Source organism: Dermacentor andersoni, chromosome 8 (genome assembly GCF_023375885.2).
Source record: "Dermacentor andersoni chromosome 8, qqDerAnde1_hic_scaffold, whole genome shotgun sequence".
Classification (NCBI taxonomy): Eukaryota; Metazoa; Arthropoda; class Arachnida; order Ixodida; family Ixodidae; genus Dermacentor; species Dermacentor andersoni.
This window is the reverse complement of record NC_092821.1, coordinates 30,684,448-30,702,915: the sequence shown is the minus strand read 5'-3', so window position 1 is coordinate 30,702,915 and position 18,468 is coordinate 30,684,448. Positions and strand designations below refer to the sequence as shown.

The 18,468-nt window shown below is 51.4% G+C and overlaps 1 protein-coding gene across 1 annotated transcript in view; it reads left to right on the top strand.

The window, feature by feature from the left end:
* Positions 1 to 18,468, top strand: part of LOC126526150 (fatty acid synthase-like) — a 178,127-nt gene that overhangs the window by 155,010 nt on the left and 4,649 nt on the right. Inside the window, exons 21-22 of the mRNA XM_050174098.2 lie at positions 1,889 to 2,244; positions 17,094 to 17,450. Coding sequence (XP_050030055.2) covers positions 1,889 to 2,244; positions 17,094 to 17,450 — 713 coding nt within the window. The remainder of the gene's footprint in view (positions 1 to 1,888; positions 2,245 to 17,093; positions 17,451 to 18,468) is intronic.

The window sequence follows — 18,468 nt, the reverse complement described above, 5'->3', positions numbered from 1 at the left end:
CCACTCCGCTTGAACGTTTACAAAAATCGTGACCGCTTCTGGTGCAACACATGAAAAATGCACTGGGCCAGGAGACCTCAGTCTTCCAAAGATGCCCGCTTTAGAGTCTTCTTTGCTGTATGTCTAATAAAGGTTATTTTCGCCAGTTCCTACGATTCTTTTCAATAATGGTGAGTTAAGTTGTCAGAGCCAATGTTCCCTTCGCGCTGTATGCGGATCTTATCGAACTGCCTTCCCGTAGAAAACTTTCACGGCTTGTCATACGCTATATCCCGTAACTACTGCGAAGGTGGGGACATTGCAATATAGGCTAGAAAGCCGGAGCTTCCCACCTTTCTGAAAGCGCTCTTCCTATCGAGGTTCAGCCCAATGAACGAGCACATATCCCTAGGACATGCAATCTTTGTTTCCCTTCATGATCTTCCGGATGCCCTGTCATACATTTTTGCTTTCTATAGTAGCAGGTATGTATCCATAGATACGCTCTGCTTAACGTCACTGTCTTTCGTTATCTCTTCAGAAGTAATAGTTATTGAACATCATATGCTGATTCTGTACACGTTTCTGAAGCATCATCAAAATTATGCTGCATACATTTTCATGTTACCCAACTCGACAGCCCAGCACAGGAAAGAGGCACGAAGGGATCAAGACAAAAGATGGAGAGTTCATAAAACTTCTACAGAACCACTGCTCTCGAACTTATCTACTTAGCCCCGTTGCACTGCCATCTTGATGAAAGCTAAAAGGAAACAAACAGATGTGGCCCTAGAATATAAGTCATGATATTAAAGCATCGTAAAATTATAAGATATAAAGCACGAATTGGCGAATTTCTCAGGTAACACGTGCTTGCCACTTCTTCACTTGCAAGACTCCCTTTTTTTTTTTTGAGTCAGGCCGGAAATTTGAGTCTCCTTACTAAATCATGGTTACCTCGATTTCTTTGTATGATAATGCAGGGACTGCTTTTGATGTCGTTTTCATCCGCGAAAGCTGGGAGTCTATGTGCCGTCAACCGGCGGTGAATGACCACGTTACCATTCGCTACAGCAAACTTTGAAGATATTTCGGACACCTTGAAAAAGATAATACTAGTTGACACCATGGAATCAGAAATGGCTACCTGTAAGTGGCGCAAACGCCACTTTCCCAGGATATACTTCAATGTGCCTAATTTTGCCTAATATAATGCGCTTTTATGAGTGTTTATAATTCTCCCGTTTTAATTTTGTCACAGTAAAAATGCCCAAAAGAACGTTTTCATTGTTTTTCTAGCGTTCACCACAGTTGTAAAATACAGACATTGGCAAGTGAGAGGACGAATGAAAGCATGGAAGCCCGTACATTCAACAGTGCCTCATTTGTGATTTCATTACAAACTCCTGTCTAATATTACTCCAACCCAACGACTACCTTTGCCGAGCCAATCCGTGACAGCATTGTGACACTACCTAGGGCAGCTTCAGGTCGCATAGAGGCAGTGCTTGTGGATAGCGGCCTAACAAATATTGTCGTTGTGGGTAACAGACTTGTGTCTCATCGGTAAAACAAGAGTTGAAGTCACGCTAGCAGCCTCAAAGTGAGGGCGTTGGTTTAAAACATTTCTAACCAACTTGTCATGAAAGTCGGGCGCGGAGTATTGCCAATTTTTTTTCTTTTTAGTCATCGCCAGCCAGTCGGCGCAGAACGATATTTTTCATGATAGCAGTAAATGGTCTGTTATACTAGTAACAGAGTCATTTATGCTAAATCGCCGCATATATTTGCGGTATTAGCTTCTTACGTAGCCGTTCCGGTTAGATACATGCTTTCACGTAGCCCGCTTTTAAAAGCTGACCTGCCGGAAATCACACCAATACGTTCCTACGCTGCGCCTTCCCCTCAGGCGTGGACCTGGTGCTCAACTCGTTGTCCGAAGATAAGCTGCAGGCCAGCGTACGGTGCTTGGCGCCGCATGGCCGGTTCCTGGAGATCGGCAAGTTTGACCTGTTCGAGGACAACAATCTAGGCCTGTCGGTGTTCCTCAAAAATGTCGCCTTCCACGGAGTCATGATTGACAGCCTGCTCCGTGATGACCCCGTCACTTCGGCTCACAAGCGTCGCATCGCGGAGCTCGTCCAGAAGGGGATCGATTCTGGCGTGGTGCGTCCTCTCGATGTCATCAGGTTCAACCTAAACGAGACTGAGCAGGCCTTTCGCTTCGTTGCCTCCGGAAAACACATAGGGAAGGTTGTTATTCAGGTAAGTTGTGTTTCAACGGAAGGTGTGCACGTTGCATTATTTTGAAATGATATCGGGGTAATTACTCGTGAAATGTCACAATAAACGTAGTCCCATGATAGCGGGCAGTGCCATTCAAAGCTTTCAAAAGGACTTCGCGGTGCGCTAACCATCGTAAGGTGCCATCACAATATGTCGGATATTTTTTTCGTGGCAACCTGCCTATGCATATCAATGAATCTTACGCATAAAAGTATTTTAAATTACCTTGACATTACTTGTTGCTGGAATATTTGGTTCATGGTATCAGCTAAAATTATAAACAGTGCAAAAAAATGATTGTGTGTGGTGCTGCTTTGTGCTGTGCTTTTTTCTGTACGTTTTGATAATTTTACTTTGTAAGAGATCATGTATTCATCGAAAGTGAACCCTCATTTTCTGTCTCCTTTAACAAGTATAATAATTTTATCTCGATAATGCCTTAGCTGTCGGCAATAATTTCATACACCGCGTTATATAACATGGCTGTGCGTTATTTTTGGGGGCCCTATGACTAGTGTGTACATTTGTTGATGCGCTGCTGAACAAAAAGAACTAGCTGATTTCTTGTGCGGCGTACCTGAATATTGTAATATAACTGGCTTCTTCGCGTTTAGCTTTGCTATAGGAAAGTGGTGTGTTTAGAAGGAGAAGGTGCGTTATTTGGTGATGGTTTATGGTCACGCAGACCGAGAACGACGAGGAAAAAGAACTCAATCACACATGATTGGAGCTGAACTTCAAGTACACCTTATTCACAGAATATGCTTCTTTGAGTACCTACAGAGAATACGTAACCACAACTTTTTGAAGCTATGAAAACAACAGAAACCAAAAAATAAGGAAGACAGCCACGAGAATGACATGGTAAAAACATAAAACATGTGGATACTAGGGACTTGAGGCCATCATCCCCCCCCCCCCCCCCACACACACACACTGCATAACCACAGCCTATCATATATTTCGCGCACGCAGACCCATTTCTAACACAGTTTCTTCGCTTTCCAAAAGTTATTCTGAGGACTGGCTTACGCGCGTGATCCCTCATTTCTTTACATGACGTGGTTCAAGAATCATGCATGCCATTGGATTTTGGTCCTCGAAAAAACGCATCTACATCTTTGAAACGAGCCGTACTAGCAACACAAGCCAACTGAGCATGCGTTGTGTCTCTCAGTGAAGGGAATAAGAAGCTCGAGGTGTACAGACGTGCTTCGCAGCAGACGTGCAGCATGCGCTGTCTCTCTCAGTGAAGGAAATAAGAAGCTCGAGGTGTGCAGACGTGCTTCACACCGGCTTCGTGATATCGAATTTCCTAAGCGCCTAAATCTCCTTGCACCACTGGGATCAGTGGAGTATCTTTGTAAACATAAAGAGAATCACCGGAACCCAACTTCGGTGAGCCGCCGTTTTTAAGTCCAACGAGAGCCCTATTCGTTCGGCCGCGCCGACAGTAGGGTTAGCCCTAACGCCGAACTCTGGCGCGCGGGAGCTCGGAGATCCGCAAGCAGCCACAGTGTCGACGGTGAGCTATGCGGGCGACCCAGCTCGGAACGCTACGATCTTGGGAAACCCAGGCACCATTGCTCATCAACCCACCGATACCCAAACTGTGGAAGTTGTAAGCGAGAGTCACCCGAGACCCCTGCTTGACGACGCCTTGTCAGGGCCGTCTCCCGTGCTCTAGGTGTAGCTCCACAGTAAAAAATCCCGGGGGTAAACGGTCGTTTCCCTTCATCGGAAACGCCGCCCGCAAAAACAACAATCCACTGGTGAGCAAGACCAAGTCCGCCAAACCGCGGCATCCAAAACCATGCCGTTAGGGCTAGCTCTAACCCAGGCTCCAGCCGCCGCCGTGAAAGCCACGTCGCAAGTTACCTGCGAGGAGCGAGGAGCCGGTACACCTATTTCTGAAGACGCGGCTGCAAGGAACATGCCTCGCAGACGCGTGCCTCCACTCCCACGCACTCACGTAAAATCATCCGCCCGACCCCGGGCCTCATTGTTCAAAAACTACGGACCCACCAAATGGCCAAGGCGATCGTCTAAGCCACCGGAGGGGAGCCGACTTGCTCCCTTCCGGAGCCACCGGAGGGGAGCCGCCTGCGACGCGGCTCGAACTTCATCATCGTGAGCACCCCTCACGAGGCCACGGCGGCCACCCTCATGAAAATTATGAGCCTCACCTTTCACGGACGATCACGCCCTGTTAAGGTGTATCTATCAACACCCGAGGGCCTGCTTAAAGGTGTAGTACACGGCATCGACATAGGCACCGGCGAAGAAGAGCTTATGGCGAATCTTCGGGTCCGCACACGTGGAGTCCCCATTGTGCGGGCCCGTATGCTCGGACAATCCCAGACAGCCCTACTCCACTTCGAGGGACCCCAGGTGCCTAGATTTGCGTACTTCTTCGAAGGGGAGATGGCTTGCCGAGACCACCAGCCGACAAGCCAGTTGTGCTCCATCTGTAGAACCACCGGACACAGACCAGACGTCTGTTGCAACCTAACGGTTATTGCGTGCAACATTTGTAACCAGTTAACCCAGACGCTGGACACAGTTGTGTTCCGATGTGCGCCCTGCACGGAGGGGCCAACCTCATGGCCGCAGCAGGGTGCAATAACAAGCTCAAGCGCATACCCCACACATGGAAGCCTGCCTCCACCACCACACCCAAACCCCAACGACTGCCCCACCCGGTCACTCAGTCGACCAAGGCGGCTAACCTTCGCCCGCGATGGTTCAGCTCCGAGCGGGAAGACTCCGACTTCGACTACTCGGAGTCTTCGAGCATCTACGGATCCCGGTCTGGTTCTAACACGAGGTCCAGGTCCCGCTCCTTCTCTCGCCCCCGGTCTCAATTTATGTCGCCCAGACGGCGATCTCGGTCGACGCCCAAGCAAGGACAGCAGGCAGCACCAACGACCGCGGCACTCAAAAAAAAGGGGCCCCAGCAATGCCAACCAAGGAAGACCAAGGAAGCCTCACTCAAGAGGACTACCACCAAAGCACACGCGGTAAGCTGGTCAGCAGTAGCCTCGCCCTCGTATAAAAAAACCACAGACGCCACCATCTGTGAAATTTGAACAGGAACTCGCGGGCATGCACGCACAGATACGAAGACGCACCCAAGAAAACAGACAACTCAAACAAAAAGTGATACATCAGACAAAAATACTAAAAGAGATGGCTCCACACAATGCCATTATTGACCTACAAACCCATGTCGATGCCATCCGCTCCCAGAAGTAAGGCTTCGTGGACGCTACATGCGCCCATTTGGAACAAATAACACAGACTGCAATACAAAGTACAGATGCACCAATGAAACACATGGAATCCACTGTGTACAGGAAGCTTAAGAACCAGCTTCATTCTATAAAACTACGTAAGACACTGCGGCAGAACCTTTACAAGAATACACCTGTGGCAGAACCAAACCACATCATGACATCACCGACCACAACATCCAAGAATGCCTAGACCATACAGGCAATTCAAAGAAAACTTAGAGATTTGGCAGTGGAACTGCTGTGGCTACCGAAGGAAGAAAGGGCTGCCGACAAACGTGATCACTCATTCCTTAAAGTCACTGGTGGTCATAGCCCTACAAGAGCCCGGTACCCGACCAACACTACATGGCTATGAGAGAGAGAGAGAGAAAAACATTTATTGAATTATAAAATGGAATTCTCGCGGATCGAGGTCTTCTCTTCTTCACGCTGTCTTCTCGTCGAAGGGAAGCCTCTTCAGCACGGGTGGTCCCTCAGTCCAGGGCTCCACTGAGTTTGGCCGCGTCCCTAGCGTGCTCCACCATCCTTCTTTGGACGGCGAGTTCGCAGCTGACGAGCCGGCTCTCCCAATGCTCCGCACTCGGGGGTTTATGATCGCGGAATGCGTCGTTTCGTTCGCACTCCCAAGTTATGTGATAGAGTGTGGGTGTAGCCCCGCACCAGGGGCAGGTGTCCCTATACTGCGTTGGGAACATCTTGTCGAATATGAAAAGGTTGGGGAAGGTGTTTGTCTGGAGCCTACGCCAGCCCGTTGCTTCCTCCTTCGTCAGCGCTTTATGGGGCGGTGGGTACTTGAATCTAGTCCCCCTGTAGTGTTGCAGTAATTCCGAATAACTGTCACTGAGGATCCCGGCGTAACTAGCGCGGTACTCCTGCTGCTGCCCAGCCCGGAATCTATTAGCTCGAGCTAGACCGTCCGCCGCCTCGTTACCCCTTATGCCCTCGTGTCCAGGTATCCAGATCAGATTGTGTTTGATTTTCGCCTCCTCCGAGGGGTTACCCCCTTTGAGGATCCTAAGGGCAGTTTTGCATATTCTGCCCCTCATGTAGTTGCGACAAGTCTCTTTCGAGTCTGTGAGAATATTTAGCGATTTATTCTCCCTATATCCTTGCATCGCCGCCAGCGCCACGGCGATTTCCTCGGCTTCAGCTACGCTCCGCATCTCGGCCGAGACGCACGAGACAAGCTTTTCCTCCTTGTTCATTACTACCGCGATGGCCTTTGCCTCGCTTCCTATTAAACTGAAGAGAGTGAAGGGAGTGTTCTCTTCTCTAGCCACTGTCTTTTCTATGTATTCGGCCCTAGCTTTCCTTCTGCCTTCGTGGAGCCTGGGATCCATGTTCTTCGGTATAGGCTTTACATTAAAGGTTTTCCGAATTCCCGCCGGTACGTCCTCGTACCGGTCGACGTCTCCTATTTCGAAGCCCAGCCTACCGATCAGGTTTCGCCCCGTGTAGGTCCCCGTTAGTCTTTTCATTTGCGCTTTCCGCTGTGCTTCCGCCATTTTGACGAAGGTGTTGCTCACCCCTAGTTGCATCAGCTTTTCGTTGGAGGTGTTTCTCGGCAGGTGCAGCGCCGTCTTGTAGGCTTTCCTCAGGACGACTTCAATCTCTTCGTTGGTCGTTTTAGTCCTCACTTGGTAGGGTAGCGAGTACATGACTCTGCTGACGATCAGGCTGTTGACGAGCTTGAGAGTGTCTTCTTCTCTCATGCCGTGCCTCTTCTGGGAGACCCTGCTTATCATTCTGCTCACGTTCTCGGTCGACTTCTTGAGGAGGCCGATGGTGTGGTTGCACTTTCTGCTGCCTTGCAGCCACATGCCGAGGACGCGTATCATGTTGCGTTCGGGGATGAGTTGTCCTTCGAGGCTGACCTCCAGTTTCGCCTTGGTGGGATGTCTGCCGACTCTTAGCAGTTCGGACTTTTCGGCGGAGCACCTGAGGCCCCTCTCCTTCACGTAGTCTTCGACGCACTTGGCCGCATCTTGCAGCGCCGCTCGCTTTTCTTCCAAGGTTCCGCAGGTGGTCCAGACCGTGATGTCGTCCACATACAGCGCGTGCCGGATTCCCTGGATCTTTTCGAGTCTCTGCGCTAGGCCCAGCATCGCCACGTTAAACAGTACGGGCGAGATTACCGAGCCTTGGGGCGTACCTCTACTAGGCGTTGCAAAGATACCACTCCTCAGCTCGCCCAGGCCGACCGTCGCCGTTCTGCCCGAGAGGAAGTCCCTGACGTAGTCGTGGGTCTTCCTGCCGCAGTTTGTATTGTTGAGGCCCTCCATGATGGCCTCGTGGCTGACGTTGTCAAAGGCCCCTTTGACGTCGAGGGCCATGACGACGTTTTCGCCCTTTCTCGGCATTGTAGTCAGGACTTCCTTCTCGAGCTGCAGCAGAACGTCTTGCGTCGACAGGTGGGCCCTGAACCCAAACATCGAGTTTGGATAGTATCTTCCGTTTTCTAGGTGCCGCTGGATGCGCTTGGTGACGATTTTCTCGTAGAGTTTTCCTAGGCACGACGTCAGCGAGATGGGCCTCAGGTTCTCAATCTGGATTTTCTTTCTGGGCTTGGGGATCATTACGACGATGGCGTGCTTCCACTCCGCCGGAACTTTCCCTTCTTGCCACAGCGTGTTTAGGTACTTGACGAGCTGGTCTATCGCTCCGTTGCTCAGGTTGCGTATGAGGGAGTTCCGGACTCTGTCCGCTCCCGCCGCCGTGTTCTTGGTGGCCGATCTGATGACCTCGACGACCTCCTCCCTCGAGATGGGTCGGTCCATGTCCGGGTTGTCTTCGCCTCGGTACTCACCGCGGTATCCCTCCGGCTCTCTCGTTCCGTAGCATTTCTTGCGGACCTCCTCGAGCAGCTGCTCGTCGGTGCCTTGGAATAGGTGGATCAGCCTCTGGATCGAGTTGCTGCTCTCTCGCTTGCTCTTGCTGGGGTCCAGTAGGCCTCGGAGTATCTGCCACGTCCTGGCCGTGCTGAGGGTGCCGTTTAGCGAGTCGGTGAATTGCTGCCACCCCTGTCTGGCCAGTTGCGTCGCGTACTCCTCGGCCTTCTTGGTGATCTCCGCAATCTTCTTCTTTAGCTTCTTGTTCATTCTCTGCTTCTTCCAGCGCTTGGTGAGGCCGCGGCGTGCTTCCCATAGCCCCAGCAGCCGCTTGTCCACCTCCGGTGTCTGTTCTGTTCTGTCCACCTCGCGGGTGTAGAGCTCCTGGATTTGCTTCAACTGTTGGCTCCATTCTTCCGGGGAAGTGATGTCGCCGCCCAGTTCTCTGCAGTGTCTTCTGAAGGCGTCCCAGTCCGTCAGTCTGGTCGAGCCGATCTTTCTCTTCGTGTTTTCCGCCTCGAGTACTAGGCGGAGGACGTGGTGGTCGCTGCCCAGGTTTTCCAGCAGGTTCTCCCGTTCCGCGTTCTTGGCGTTCTTGACAAACGTGAGGTCGGGGCACGTGTCAACACTGACGCTGTTACCCATTCTGGTAAGCTGGGCCTCGTCGGTTAGGAGCTCGCATCCCGCATTTTCCGCGGCCGTGCTAATCGCCCTCCCTTTCTTATCCTCTTTGGCGTAACCCCACAGGTGGCTCTTAGCGTTGAAATCTCCCGCTATCACTAGGCTGTTGTGTCCCGCTAGCCTCTTGGCTTCGGCGAAAAGTTTTAGAAAGTCCCCGTCCCTTCGTTTGGGCGAGCTGTATACGTTAATTACGAAAGTGCTCTTCGATTTCCTTTTCTTTTTAGGAATAATCTCCGTTATCACGTGCTCGATATTTGTATCCTTAATCTCGTCGTGAGCTATGGTGACGATTTTGTTACTTATGAGTGTCGCGGTATTCCCTTTCTCCAGGCACGTGTAGCCCCTAAGTGCCGGAGTGCTAAAGGTTTCCTGTAGTAGTATCAAGTCTGGCGCGGTTCCTCTGTGATAAATGAGTTGCTGCAGGAGCCCTTGCTTGCGCTTGTAGCCCCTGCAGTTCCACTGCCAAATCTCTAATTGGTTGTTTCCTGCCATGTTGTTGAGGTCGATGGGTTAGTCGCTCCTAGGGTTTCTGTGCTACCGCCAAAACGGCGCTCGTTAAAGAGTCTTTCTCTAGAGTCTATTATCTTTTGAGTGTTCTGGTTCTTAATGTAGTTTCGGAATCCCTGCTTCTGGAGGGCCATCTTTTGTTGGGTATTCTGCAGTTCCTTCTGCATATCCTTCATCTGTTTCTGTGTTTCTTGTTGCACTTGCTGCATACTTTGCATAAAGCTCTCTAGCTTATCATTAAAGCTTAGTTCTCCGGTCACCTGTTGAACGGGGCTAGGGGTCTTCGGTGGCGAAGCTACCCTAATAGGCGAGGAGTACGAGGGCGGCGAGACGAAACCTAGCCGTCTAATCTCTTGTAGTTCTTTAATTATGTCATTAAGTTGTCTCCTTAATTGTTGGTTTTCTTTCCTTAGTTCCTCAATTATTTTGTCCTTGGTATTGTCTGTGTTTGGGTTTGAGTGCGGAGCATCTGGAAAAAGCGTGATGGGAGGGCCGGCTCCCCAGCTTACCTTAACTCCTCCTTGCTTCTGTTGCTGCTGCTTCTTTGGCTGCTGGGCCTTCGGAGGTGGGGGTGGCCAGGACCCGTCCCGGTCTCGGCTCCGGCTACGGCTCCGCCCCCTCTGCTGGCTCTCGTCACCCTCGTCCGAGAACCACCGTGGACGTCTGGCTCCGCCGCCGCCGTGGCTCTTGCTGCGGCTGCGGCGCTGCTGCTGCGACTGTGGCGGCTTGCCCCACCGCAGCTCGCTCGCCGTCTTGAGTCTCATCTTGCAGTCCTTGGTGCCGGCCGCGTGGTCGCCCCCGCACAGCAGGCACTTGGGTGTGCACTCGTGGCCTTCGACTGGATGCTGGCTGCCGCACTGCCGGCAGGTCTTGGACTCCGGGCTCGGGCAGACGTCTGTCCGGTGTCCTTGCTGACCGCAGGCGTAGCAGACTTGCCGCGTCGGGCGATACGCGTAGCACCACATTTCCCCGCCGTAATATATGACTTGCTTGGGGAGACGTGGGCCGTCGAAAGTGACGACGGCGGTGCTGGATCGCCCGAGCATTCTGGCTGCCAGGACCTTTACTCCTTGGGTGCGGACGCGGAGGTTCGCCTTCAGTTCTTCGGCCGGAGTCCCCGGGTCGACACCGTGGATGACTCCGCGCAGCGTCCCCTCGGGCGCCGCGACGTGGCTGTTCATTGCGTAGCTCTTCCCGCCAAAAGTCAGCTCAGTGATTCGTCTGATTTTCTGGGCCACTTCTTCGTCGTTGGTACTGATGATTATGATATTGGAGCCGTTGCGCAGCCGGACTATAAAGTATTCCGCCTTACAGCCCTGGCCGGTGGCTGCCACCACCGCCCGCGCCACTTGGTGCGTGTGCAAGTCCTTGACTGCGAGTCCCTTCGGCCTCAGGACGATCTTTAAATCTTCGCGCGGGAGCGGCGGCAGCCTCCTCCTCGGCGGCGGCGCTCCTCCTCTCACTCCTTCGCCGGGCGCAGCTGGCGCGGCGCCTGACATCATGGCGGCGTTCTGTGATTGGATGTTGCCATGCGGCGTTCCTGCCAAAACCAGGCCTCCGCGCTGGCGTCTCTTTTGCCGACTAGACATGGCGATTTCCCATTCCGGGTCCGGATCTCGAATTAAATGGCTTACTTGCGGGTTTGACGCCGACGCGGGGGCCGACGTTGTCGCTGGGGTGCTGCCTGGGGTCGGTCGGGGGCCTCCTCCTCGGGGTAGGCCTACCGCCGTCGATGGTGCGGCGACGACGGCTTCGTGCGGGTCTTGTTCCATGAAATCTTGCGCCTCGGTGGCGGTGGTCAGTAGTCGTGATATCGTGAGGTGGTCGTAGCTCGGGATGTAGTGTCGGGCCATCGCTCTGGGTCCGCCTCGCCGCTGGCTGAAGCCGGGGGAAGACCTCGAAGCCCCGTACTCGTACTAGGCCTCGTTATGCTTAGCGCCTGGTCGGCCACTCGGAAAATTCAAAGTCCGGTAAATCCGAAAATTTTGGACGTACCGGCTTGAATTTGGTGTCCTCGTGGTCCGCTTCGCTTCCGGCGTCGATTCCCACAAAAATTTGGGCGATCTAATTGGTTTGAGCGGGCCAAAACACCCGAAATTCACGGAGCGCATGTGACACGCGTCCGCTCGCTTCGGCTGCTCGCAGCGCCCCCACCATGGCTATGAAGAATACCACACAAGTCAAAACGACAAGTAGAAGGTAGCCACATTGGTAGACAGAACCATCGCAACCATACAACACAAAACCATAGATAACGTGGACGTACAACATGTACTCGGAATAGAATACAAAGGCAACCAGAAACATCACCTTCGTCGTCAAAATTTACTGCCCCCCAGCCAAAGGCGGGTAAACTTAGGCAAATCCTTTACGGACACCTTCTGCTTCGCGAAGGACAGTCCCCTGGTAATCATAGACTTTTTTAACACCCAGAATATGCTGTGGCAGGACCAGAGGCAGGACTACTGGAAGGGTCTCCATGTAGACACAGTAATTGCACAGTGTCACCTCACACTCAACACAGACGCGAACATACCGACGAGGCAAAGGAACAGTGTAACAAGTGACACCACTCCCGACCTCGCATTCATCACTCAAACCACGCGAGCCGAATGGCTCATCACACTCGAAAACTTAGGCAGCGATCACTAAATATTAGACAGTTTTAGTTTCACGTACCTAAAGGCTTTACGTACGTACAGCCTTTACGTGTGAGCAGTGCGCCAGCACAGAACGCAAAGGGTTTGCGTGAGTCGCGCGGACGTACGTGAAACTCAAAAGTTTGCGTGCGTTCCTTCCGCACGTAGAGAGCTCCGCGCGGCGGTCTCGCGAGATCTCTAACAAGCGAGAGCACCATTGCAAATGGCAGCCAAACACGCCCACAAGGTAGCTCCGCCTCTTCGTTTTTCTAAAAACGAGTTGGATTTGTTGCGAGAGGTAAGAGAGTCCAACCCCTTCCAGGACAACATGCGGTATAGCACTTTTAGGCATTGCGAAGCTCCGATCGGCACAAGAACACACTTTTACGTGTTTTACACGCGAATCACACTCGACTGGCTTGGCTTTGATTTGTCTTGTATGCCAATGGCTACAGCAATGTTTATACCTGGCGATAGATGGCGACACATGGTCGCTTTTAGCGTGCGTCGTGTACGTGTACCTAAAAGCGTTTCACGTGCAGTGCGCGTAGGGTACGTAGAGCTTTCACGTTTGCGTGCGTGAAGTCTCCTCGTACGTGTAACTAAATCTGTCTATTAAACGTAACACTACAGACTGGCCGCGTACGCAGGCGGATCTGCACAGCTAAACTCATTGATGGGCGAAAAATCAGGAAAGCCCAAAAACAGGACGCCGACGCAATCACGAACCTGGAAGACTGGTGCGACAACCACCGTTGACATAAAGAACACACCACACAAAGGAAATTGCCAGAACGGAAGAGACCACACAGGTGGATCCCTACTTACTGCACCTGTGGGATGCCAAACGGGGCCCCACCCGCCGCTGGAAAAACAAAAAAAGCAACAGGAAAATGACGACGCGCATAGCACAAATAACAGCGGAAGCAGAAAAATATACCATGCAACTCGCTTCGGCAAACGGGTATAGGTTCTGCGACTCCTTGGTTCGCACCCTGTATAAAGCCAAGACGTGGCGCATCCTCAAAGCCACCCTCAACCCCAGCATAACCAAATGAGAAGGACCCGAGGCTCTGGAGTGGTTACTGCACGCATACCCAGGTAGTCAACAAGACCTCATCGACGCCATCAAGATTAAGTGCTATGGAGATCCCGCTCCCAAACAACCATGTACAACACCCTACACAGGCCAACCCAACCCACTAATAGACGAATCTATCAAAGAAAACGAACTGAAAGCGGTCATCGCAGCCACTCCCCGTAACACGGAGGCGGGAACAGACCACATCACGAACTCTATGATCAGAAACCTGAGCGACAAGTCCATCCTGGCGCTCACGGGTTTTGTTAGCCAACACTATGAACAAAGTACGGCGCCGGCGATGTGGAAACACGCACGAATAATCACGATCTCCAAACTGGGCAAGAAATTGGCAATTCAAAACATCAGACCAGTCTCGCTCACGTCCTCCTTCGGCACGGCGTAAGAGAAAATTATAGACATGAGACTACAGAGACACTTTGAAGAGAACAAATACTAGCCGGGCACCATGTTCGGTTTCCGCGCAGGCCTGTCCAAACAATGTATGCTACTCCAGATCAAGGAACAAATCCTCAGCAACATTTGCCGCAGCGGCGAACACTACTCTTAGCAATCGACATCAAAAGGGCTTTCGACAACGTCAACCACCAAGGAATACTAGAAGGGCTGGCCAACACCAACTGTGGAAACCAACGTAAATGTATGTTTGGAGCTTCCTGAGCTACTTCACGGCGGAGCTGAAGATAAGAGAGGTCCAAACTCCAGTGAACCACCCTACCAACAAGGGCACACATCAAGGTGCTGTCATCTCAACCACACTGTTCAACGTTGGCATGATCGGCCTTTCAAGCAAACTGTAGGAGGTAACAGGTCTTTAGCACGCAATCTACGCTGACGACATAACACTATGGACCACAACATTGTCCCGCGTTAAAAAAGAAGAGTGGCTGCAAAGTGCAGCGAATCTCACCCAAGAATACATCAGCCAACGGGAACTGCAATGCTCCTCTGGGAAATCCGAGCTCCTACGAGTCTGGCGAGGCCTGGGTAACCACACAGTCTCCACGGACTCAACAACAAAGCTCGAGGTACATCTCAACGGAGGCTTCCCGCCAGAGAAGTCATTGCTCAGGGTGCTTGGCATGTGGCTGAAATCTAACCAGCGGGCCACACACGTCCTTACACTCCTCAAGACTAGTGTCAAGGCGATATCACACATGATCTACCGCGTAACATCCAAGACAGTGGCATGAAGAAAAGGGGCACCCTCTGACTGGTAAGAAGACTGGTGGTGAGCAGGATCGCATACAGCCTGCCCTACTACCATCTCACACAGTCCTAGACGAAACCGGCCGACACGCTATTGAGGATGGCTTTCAAGACCGCTCTCCGCCTGCCGATGAGTACATCGATTGAAAAACTATTGGCACTAGGGTTACACAACACTGTTATCGAGCTGACAGAAGCCGTTGATGTCTCGAACAACAGAGACTTGCGCGGACTCGCACGGGCCGGCAGGTCCTACAAACCGGGGGGTTCCAAGCAATAACAAGACGAACCCAAGAAACCTGCTCGATAGCTCGTCACGTCCAGGACAGGTATCACGTTGCCCCATTACCGCGCAACATGGATCCTAACCTACTCCGGCAGGAGGAGAGTAAGGGCCCAGTACATGGAGAAAGCATTCAGGTTCCATACCGCGGCCCGTTTTACGGACGCCGCCATGTATGGGACGAACAACAAGGGCGCAGTGGCACTGGTATGCGACTACCGAAGCCGCGATGCCTCTGCTGCATCAACCTGCCTCTGCACGATCACGGAAGCCGAAGAGCTGGTCATCGCGTCAGCCATCCGTGAAGCCCAACACGCAAACAAACCACTCACGACCCTGAAGCATCCCCAGCAGGCCTGCCGCAACTTCCTACACAGAAGAATTAGACGACATGCTGCACAAGACCTATAACAAATGCTCAAGGAGGACCCTGAAGGCACCACCACCCAAACAATTATCTGGATACCGGGCCACACTGGCGTCACGGGCAACCTGCAGGCCGACAGAGTAGCTCGAGGATTCGTGCATAAGCGAGCACTCAACACGCCGGCTGCAGAAGACCCGGAAACTGTTGACATCGACTTTGCAGCCATTGTGAACTACCACAGAGGGAGTCGCTTGCGATATCCACCATCCCATCCAAATGTAATGACAAAGGATACCGCTGCCTGGCATAGGCTCCAGACAGGCACTTACATGAACCTACACATATCACGTCGTATACACCTCACAGCCTACAGGGACGAATGCCCGTGGTGCGGGGCCGCACCAACACTAAACCACATTACGTGGGAGTGTACACAACACAACATAGAACACCCCGACACAAACACCACGAGGGAGCAATGGGAAACACTGCTGTCAGGCAAGGCCCTCGACAGCCAGCTCAAGCTCATTCAGAGAGCTGAGAAAAAGGCAAGAGCCAGCGGGGCCTTGGACTAGGGGCCCCGACCATTAGCGATTCTTCTGATAATTATTTTAATAAAGTTTATCTATCCATCTATCTCTCAATGAGCTTCGGTGCTCTCTTAGAAGTAAATTTATAGACCTCCCAATTTGTCCCATTTATACTCGAGCGCAGCAAATCAGTAGGAGGTACACCAGACCGCATATTCAAGAAACAAGCTGCATGTGATGCTTGACTTGGCAACAACCTCGTTCGCGAGCACTGTTACGGAAAGGTGCTCTCACTGCTGAGACAATGCTTCCGGGAATTCGGTGTGACAAGAACGCTGCTTCCACGTCAATAGTCTTCGAACGGTGATAGGGCATCAACTGATGGAATCGCCGTCACTTCCTCGCTACTGGGTTTGGCCACTTTTTGCTGCACTTTCGTGGGTTATGCCACAGGTTTCTCAGAAATCGAGTTCTGTAATAGCCGAGGTCTCAAAGCTTGTCGATTTGCAACGAAGCACTGGCTTGTCTCGTACAGGCACCGTACTTATTTTGGAATAGCAACTTTCTACTTCTAAGCAGGAAGATTGGCATACCCACTTCCTCCTTGCGAGCCGTGGCAGAAGCGCCTTCGGACCGTTGCCTTCTTAAGGATGCGAGCGAGGTCGTTTTATAGGGAAGCTGTTAGCCTCTAGATGGTCGGGGTTTCTCGCGCCGCATCCTCACGAAAAAAAAAAACACATGATACATTCAGAGATTGAAGCGGAAGGGCATACATTATTTGCTATTACGGATACAACATACAGCACGGCATTCTTTTCGATAACAAACAAAGCAAGCAACAAGCATACAAACCACATGCTTAATGGTAACAAGATTACTGTTGCGCAAGCTGCCGCGGTGACGAGAGCTTGCGAGGTTGGTAGTGAGGCCTCTAAGCTTTCACATACAGAATAACCAGCCTAGTAACTGATTTCATTGCTGTTGCAGCACCACTACGAATCGGAAACCCATAGTTAGGACTCCCGAGGAGCATGATGAATATGAGGAGTGGCAAAGGGAAAAGAAACGGCAGTAGGACCAACGTGGCGTGTTGCCAAAATTACTGTTAATTGAAGGTCACCGTGGGACAAATTAGAGCAAGGTGTATTAAGGTACAGTCAGGTAAAGTCGTGAAGGACACGTTACAATGTATGACGTCACGTATCATATACCTAACCAAAAATTAGCGAAGTCATAACTTCGCATTCAGGTTACGCAAGGATACTTAAGTCAGTGTCACTTTTTGTGGGAACACCCGATGTGGCCGATAGGATGGAAATTTTAGGGGGAAATGAAGGCAGTGCGGCTACAGTGCGCGCACATTATCATGTTGTTGAATGATTGCAGATCCGACCGGAAGAAGATAGTCGATGCACGCCGACTCACGCGCCTCCGGTCACGATTGAGGCCGTGGCTCGTGCCTGCTTCTACGGACACAAGTCGTACGTCATTGTCGGCGGCCTCGGAGGCTTCGGTCTTGAGCTCGCCGAGTGGATGGTCTCTCGTGGCTGTCGCAAGCTCCTCCTGATCTCAAGGACAGGAGTCCGGACAGGTTACCAGAAGCTATGTCTTCATCGCTGGAACAGTGTCGGTGTGGCAGTGCTCGTCAGCAACGAGGACGTCTCCACGGAGGAAGGCGCTCGGAAGGTTCTTGACGACGCAGCAAGCATGGGACCTGTGGGCGGAATTTTTAACTTGGCCATGGTATGTAAACTACGCAGTGAATAATCGGTCAATTTAGCTCAAAGGTGGAGCCTTAACTGCAGCAGTGTCACCCTATGCGTATTGATGACGATTACAGCAGAAACAAAGCGTCTTGCAGGCAATATCCGCTTACGTTTACCCTCAAATGGTCCAGATCCTACCCTATGTCTATAAAATTGTCAAATTCATCCCTGCAACTCCACCTCTTTCACCCTGGAGAGTGTTTCCTTTTATTTTTTTGGCAGACGAACTGTTGGTCTAACAGACCACGGTTCATCTGCTGTACTCCTTGCGTGAGTTGTGCCCCTCCAGTTCTCCCTCTTATTTTAGCTAGAATAAGCTACCTCAACTTTTCCTGCTATCGGAAATAAATTTCCAATGGGACAAGAAGAATTGGCAGCCTAATGTTGTTCCTCGAGGAAGGCGACGACACAATATTGCGGAATTCTAATAAAGACTCACACAGGTGCTCTCCTTATTGTGCATCATATCTATTCTTGTAATTTTGAACAGAATCACACCACCAACTCTCGCTAAAAAGAAAAAAAAAAAGAAGAAATTGCTGCAGAACCCATATCACGATTAATGCCGACGTTAACGCTATCAGCGGTCCGATCCTAAAGTCAGTGCCGCGTCACATCACATGTGAAGCGGCAGCTGCCACGACAGAATGCTAATATAAAATTTCTGCAATGTTGCTTTTATTAGAAAGAAATGTTGTCAGGCGAAGTAATGCACGTGAAAGGGAGTAGCGCACTTGGCAATTCGCGTGTCCTATTAGTGCGTCTGTAGCCATATGGTACCTGGTGCGGTCGCATGTTACGAGAATCGTTTTAATGCGCCGGTCCGTTTCCTCAATGAGATTGTTGGGGTTCTGATATAAGATAAGTATCCATCTATTTCTTTTCTAATGGTCGTACTCAGAAATGCTGGCTTACAGACCACGACGTAACACTTCACTTTACCTTGATTGAAGAGTCCTGAAAGACACGAGACTGATGCAGATTTTCCGCAATGC